Source organism: Punica granatum, chromosome 7 (genome assembly GCF_007655135.1).
Source record: "Punica granatum isolate Tunisia-2019 chromosome 7, ASM765513v2, whole genome shotgun sequence".
NCBI classification, from domain to species: Eukaryota; Viridiplantae; Streptophyta; class Magnoliopsida; order Myrtales; family Lythraceae; genus Punica; species Punica granatum.
In genome coordinates this window covers 8,726,424-8,733,924 of record NC_045133.1, presented here as the reverse complement: position 1 = coordinate 8,733,924, position 7,501 = coordinate 8,726,424, and the positions used below count along the sequence as shown (strand labels likewise).

The 7,501-nt window shown below is 33.1% G+C and overlaps 1 protein-coding gene across 1 annotated transcript; it reads left to right on the top strand.

Moving 5' to 3' along the window:
• Nucleotides 1-1,491: 1,491 nt before the first annotated feature.
• Nucleotides 1,492-2,874, top strand: LOC116214376 (aspartic proteinase nepenthesin-1-like). The gene has a single exon (XM_031549791.1). The coding sequence runs from the start codon at nucleotides 1,492-1,494 to the stop codon at nucleotides 2,872-2,874; it is 1,383 nt and encodes a 460-aa protein (XP_031405651.1).
• The last annotated feature ends 4,627 nt before the right edge of the window (nucleotides 2,875-7,501 follow it).

Below are 7,501 nucleotides of genomic sequence, written 5' to 3'. Positions count from 1 at the left end.
ATCTTTTATAAACCCATTAGATTTATCTTAGTTTTTCCGTGTGGAATTTTTTACTCTCAACACTTGCTCTCACGTGGCAACGTGTTGCTTTGACATTCACCTACATATGCCACGCGGACTAGAACAACCCGTCCTCAAGAATTAACTACGAGTTGAGAATGGACTTCCATGCTTTGGAGGAGAAGGGACGGCAATTGACAATGAGATTATGCTTGGGCCGAACTAAGATGAGACTGGTTTATCTCCGCACTCAGATTTCAAAGAGATCACGAGTTCCATACTTGGGCCAAACATGGGCGCACTTCCGATGCCTATAGACAAAGAGAAATTTCAAATGGCGTGATTGGAACCCATACACATGCACATGGAAGCATTATCTGTTCTGATACCATGTAAAATTCCCACTTGAGCCTACACGGACTTAAGCCCATCTGCAACTCAAAAATTTAAGTCGATAGCTTGCTGGTCCAAACCTCATATAAGTTTGTGGTTTCTTTCTTTTATAAGCTTATGGTCCAGTACGTGTCATGTGCCCTTAAACCGCGTATGGTCATGCACGTGCCATGTGCCCTTAAACACCCGCCCTCAATAACTGACCACGAGCCGGATATTCTCTTCCGTGCTCGGGTGAAATGAGACAAACACCAAACTAGCCTTGAGCTCCACACTCAGGCATAACTAGAGGTCTCAGAACTGGACTAGGCTGTTCTCGAGCTTGATTAACATTAGGCGTACTTTTGGCTGTCCCGAAACTGAATCTGACGTGATGTGAGCCCATACATGGACGAGGAAAGCATAACCCGTTCTAATACCATATTAAGCTTATACGAGCTTGGACTTATTTCCACTTAAAAGCTCAAGCTGATAAGTGGTAGTTCCTAAACCTCATATAAATCCATAGATCTTTTTTCATTTTTTCCATGTGGGATTTTTTTATAATTCTCAACACCCACCTCACGTGTAACGTTTGGTCTATTTCTATTTACACTTTGTCACATGCCATTAAACACCCGCCTTCAGTAACTGATTTCGAGCTAGGCTCATCTTTCGCGCTCGGGTGAGGGGGGACTATCACGATGCGCTCTTTTGGCTGCTCTTGAACATACTGGACTTGGCGTGCAGTTGATGTACATGCGCATGTGAGCGCGCATACACGTCACCGAGGTTCTGAAATCATGTAAAATACCTACTGAACCTATAAGCAATTGGACTCATTTCTAACCTAAAAATTCGAACTGAGAGATTATGATATTCAATCTCTCATAAACCCATTAGATTCTTCTTAATTTTTTCACGTGTGATTTTTTACTCTCAACAGGATCCAACATTAATTTTGTCATTCAATGCTCTCAACTGAATCCAGAAAAAAAGGGCAGAAAGATAGACTTTTAGGGCAATCAGGAATTATTAATGAAGCTTGTCTTGATGTGCCATTGCCAAGGGTTTAAGCCCTCACCGCAGAGCTAAAATTAAGAGTTTAATTAGCCAAAAATGGGTCAAGCCCTAGTAGTCTTCATCTTTCTCAGCATCCTCAGCTCATTTCCCATGGCCACCAATGGTCTAACCATCAAGCTCATGAGGAGAGACCAAGTCGACTTGAACCTCGTCCCTGAGAACCTGTCCATCGCAGAAAAACACCAAATATATGCTGACCTTGCACATTCTCGAGCTCTCCGTTTCAGCGAGCAGGCGGTCATGTTGAATTTTATGAAGTCCGTTAATCCATTTTTAAACCGAAGCATGGGAGATCGCATATGGAATGATACCATAAGTCCAAAGCTATCACAACTGTTAGATTCGATGTTTGTTGTCCCATTTACAATTGGATCACAACGTTATAGCACCTACCTGCTCTTCGACACGGGGAGCCCCTTCACTTGGGTACAATGCCATGGATGCTTGAATTGTTTCAAGATACGAGGAGGACCATTTGACCCTAGGCGCTCCACTACCTACCGTACCTTGCCCTTCGACAGTCCTCTTTGCCAAAAACAGCTTCGTATCCGAGATTCTTGCGGCTTCCGTATTTCCTACCCGACATCCAGTGTGGAGGGAATCACTTCCCTGGAGAATGTTCTTTTCACGACTACAGCGGGTCCTCCCATGACTGTTCCAAACTTGGTGCTCGGGTGCGCTACTTCTGCACCAGGGGTCACATTTGGGAACAACGACGGGCCGCACAATCCAATCTCTGGGATTTTCGGCATAGCCATGGGTCTGTTCCGAGACTCCTTCATGGTTATCACTCAGTACATAACCAAATGGAAGTTCTCCTACTGCCTTCCCTCGTGGAATGCAGGGCACATACAATCGAATCTCCTCTTTGGGGACGATGTGAAACCTCTTCCTCGATCAGCGCAAACCACCCCACTTCAGACGGTGCAATACTATTTAAACTGCTACGACATCAGTGTGGCAGGGAAGCGACTAAATCTAGACCGAGCGCTGTTCCGAGTGCGACCTGATGGGACTGGCGGGTTCATTATGGACACCGGCACAGCACCAACTTGTCTAGTTGCTCCAGCTTACGATAAAGTAAAAGAAGCAATTGTTCTCAGCCTTGGGAGGCACATGAGGCCGGGGACTCCAGTGAGACCCTACGACCTCTGTTACTCGTGGCCACTTCCGCGGATACCCCAACTACCTTCACTGACATTCCATTTCCAGAATGCGGACCTCGAGATTGATTTTTGGAACGTGTTTCAGACTGTTCAAGTCTCCAGGGGTAGGAAATCTGTCTGTATGATTATGCATCGGGCTGATATCCGGGCCCCCAACCTCCTAGGGGCAGTTCAACAGGCGAATTATCGATTTGTTCACAACCTTAGAGACCAGACTTTGAGCTTCTATCCGGAAACTTGTAGAGGAAACTAGGACGTCTCTCAATGTTTTATCTTGACAGAGATCTATAAACTTTGTTTTATCGATGTGAAATTCGGTTGCTAGGGAGGTCAATGAACCTATTACAATGAAATAAAAATACTAATAGTTAATTAAGGGATACGAGTAATCCCACAATGAGTATTGAACCTGAAATCTCTGGCTTGTGCCATTGCCTAACGCTTTCTTTTAGGTAAGATTTTTCTTAAGATGACGAAATATCTGCCATTCAGTCATGTAACGCTTCTCGTAAGAGAAAAATATGTTTTTGGTTTCCTTTGCAATAATCATCTCGACATTATGATCAGAACTTAGAACCGTTAACATGGTTCTTGATATCCAAAAAACCTTAAAAATCATAAAATTTTCTGAAACAAAATTAGAAAAATAGTAAAATCATGAAATTTTCTGAAACAAAATTAAAAAAAAAAAGTAAAATCATTAGTATTAGCAAAAAGAAATCATTACTGTCAGAAAACTAATTTTCCAAAATGGAAATTAAATAGAGAAAATTAATAGAGAAAAGAAATTAATCAAGTTCAGGCTTCGGCCCCATCAGTCCACCGAAAAAGAAATTAATCAAGTCATAATGAAACAAATGTTTAGACTTTTCTTTGGGTGAAATGCAGAGGCCGAATCCCGAATTCATAAAAATAAAAGACTACGAAATACAGAATGGGGCATGGAGGCTTCGGCAATATATCTCTAAATAACGAGAGCACATTTGCACATATGTTCACCGTCATGATAGGTTTTCCATATTACCATCGTCTGGTTGCAGACGTGATGTCCCTCATTAGAGCTTGATTCCACCCCGTACCTCCTCGATGCAACAATAGCAGCCGGGCAGCTATTAACAAAAGAAGAGGAGAAAATTTTGTAACTAGGGAAGTCGAGTGAGAAGTAGCTAGAGACGATATAGTAATTCCATTGAAAGGGGAGAAAAGTACGTCGTATGACACAACATTTGTAAAAATTTTCATAATCTCTAAAAACTAGAAAAGTATTTTGTTTTACACTCAAAATATCTTTTAAAAATTAAAAATTATTTTTATTAAAAATTGTTATAAATTAAAAACTCAAGAGAACGGAGAAAATTGAATCTTATCATAAGATATCTTTTTTGTTGGGGTAAATTTCATAAAATAGCATTTACAAATTTACAAATGATTTTCATTTAAAATATTAATATTAATATAAAATAAAAAACCAAAAATCCAAGAAAAATTTTCATTTTATTTTTGAAATTTAAAAATTCTGATTTACTAAATTAATTATTATGCATTCAATAATATATTATCAAAAGATTAGAAATTTTTTTGTTTTACTCCAGTATATCTTTTAAAAAATAATAAAAATAGTTTTATCTATATTTATATCTATATCTATAAATAATATGCTTATTTTTTCTTTGAAAAACAAGTATATAACACATCATATCTATAAAAAAATTATCTAATTTGTTTCTTCAAAAGCAAATATGATCCTATATGATTTATTTTATTTGGATCTTCTCAAAATATATTTTTTCTTTTAGAAATATATAAAAAAAATTGAGAAAATGATTATGAATCCTATAGTCTGCATCTATATGTTTTGAAGCATTAAAAAATTCGATTTTTTTTAAAATTCAAAAAATTGAGAAATAACAACATATCACACAAATCTATATAACTATATAAAAAAATTAAAATTTAAAATTAAAATATCGTTTTCTAAGAAAATATAAAAGAAAGAGAAATAATGATCACTCTCACAAAATCCATGTTTATATGTTTTAAAAGATTAATAATTAAAAATGAAAAAAGTTTTTAAGAAAGCTAAAAAAATACAAAAAATGATGAATAATCCCTCAAATCTACATTTATATATTTAAAAATAAAAGCTTTATTTTAAAATACAAAACTTTGGAAAAATAATGACCATTCCCCTAAATCTCTATTTGTATGTTATATAAATTTAGAATTTCATTTTCTAAAATAGCTTAAAAAGCAGAGAAAATAATGGTCGGTCCTAAAAAACTAGATTTACATGTTTAAAAAAAATTAAATTAAAAATTAAAAAGTTCTTTTTGAAAAAAATTAAAAAATTGGGGAAATAACTACCGCTCAAATCTATATTCATATATTTTACAAAATTAAAATTTAAAAATTGAACAAATACTTTTTGAAGAAAATTAGAAAAAGAAAAAATAATGACCGTTCCCACAAATGTATCTTTATATTTTAAACGTTGAAAGTATTTTTAAAATAATTCAAAAATCCTAGAAAATTTCATTAAGCAGTTGAGTATTCGGAGATCATATGGCCGGGTCCACCTTATTCTTACTTTCATATATATATAATATATAATATGGTATATAGAATAATACTATGAATTACTTTCACATTTAGTAATTATATGGGAGAAATAGAAGGTGTATGATCAAAGGAGTTGCTTCAAACCTTCAAACTTTTGAACTTTTATATTTTCTTATGCATTTTTCTTATATATCAAGTGGTCATGAATTTGAATAAATTTAAGTGATATTTATAATTTATCTAATGAACCTTTAATTTCTCTTTTCTCTTATATTATTATTACTTATAATAATAAATTATTATCACTCAATTTCATTTTAATATTTTGACATATGAATTAGTAAGATAGTTACTATTTTGCCCCCTAATAATTAGGGTGAAGTCAAGTTTATATATTATATAGATATATATAATATACATTAATGGGTTGTGACAAATTTATTATAATACAATGGCCTAGTTATTGGGATGTAATACCTAATTGATACAAATTCCAATTAGATATAGATTCACCTTTCTATCCATACGATAACCATTATGACCCTATTCAATGTTCTGTTCTCAAGTATATATATATATAGATTATTATTACTCATAATAATAAATTATTATCATTCAATTTCATTATAATATATTAACATATGTATTAGTAAAATATTTTCTATTTTGCCTCTATTTATTAGGGTGGAGTCAAGTTTATATATTATATAGATATATATATATATATAACACATTAATGAGGTCGTGACAAATTTATTAAAATATAATGCTTAATTATTATGATATATTACCTAATTAATACAAATTTCAGTTAGATATAGATTGACTTTTCTATCCCTATGATAGTAAAAAATTTACCATTATGGCTCTATTTATTGTTCTGTTATCAAGTTTATATATATATAGATATATATATGTTCATTAATTACTCATTATTTGATTAAATCGCTTCCACATTTGGTAATTACTAATAGAAATGGCATGTGCGTTGCATGTGATTGTTTGACACAAAGTTATCATTCCAATGTCCAAGATATATTTTAATTAGCTATGTCGGGTAAATGTAAAAAAAGTAAAGCATGTCTCAAAATACTGACATCAAATATATTATAATGCATTTCTTTAGGATCTAATTCGATAAGTTTCATTAATGTTTTGGTCCAATGCTAGTTCTAGAATCCTTATCTTACCTCTTACTGTTGACTCTCAAAAAAGTTGACTCCATTAAAATGAAAGAAAATTAAATATATTGCCGTAAGAGGCTCTCTAAGAGACTTTTAATAAAGGTAGAATAGGTCTGTAAGTTAGAATTAAGATATATTACTGTCAACGACATCATGATCTTAATTTCCCGTTGAAAATGGGTCAATGCATGGTAATAAACTAACCATCCTTTTTTTTGTTGAAAATTATTATATCAGAATCAATTGAAAAATTATAGATCATCTTGATTGTTTGCTGCCTTTACTGTAGGATGTAAGGAAACATCGATGTGATTGTACCAAATCTAAGAATAAATGTTAGAGTAAGCAGACAAAGTGTCATCGTTTCTTTTAATTTCTTTTTTTTTTGAATTATCTTAGATCGTCTTAAGGAGTTCACCAACTGTTCTTTATTAGAAAAAGAAGTATCACTCCTAGTCGAAGTCATTCACGATACCATTTACAATATGACTTCAAAGTTATTGATGAAGCTAAATATGTATAAGGGGTCACTTCACATTCAGTTTACCTTTTACCGCGAGAAAAAAGAAAATCTTAATATAATAAAATGTCATTAAATGGCCACCTGAATCACTTCTTTTCATTGAATTATTTGAACCACCTCTTGATTTCCTCAAACTATTCACATATTTTCTCCTAGAAAATACGAAAATATAGAAAGAAACATTAAAAAAAGTGTTTTTTTTTCTTTGCAATGATTAGACAGGCATCTCCTTAGAGTATTCCTTCTCCCTTTTTAGCATACCGCATAATTAAGATGGCGTTACTTAATTAGTTAAACGAATAAATGTATAGGAAGAATTGAGGAATGAATAAGGATGAGAGAATTTTTGTGAGGGATAAAGAGTACCAATAAAAAGAAAATGACTCATTTCATTAAGTCAAAATATTTTACTTATTTCATTAAGTGATTTTTTATTTAATGATTAAGTAGTTTAGATCTTAATCTTTTATTTTTTTTCTTCTTTCTTCTATTCATTTTCCTTTATAATTAACTCGCCAACTAACTTTTAAACACTTACTTAATTAAGTTGAAATAAACACACTCTAGCACCAACTCAAATAACATAAAAGTAAACAAAAGAATAACGAATTGAA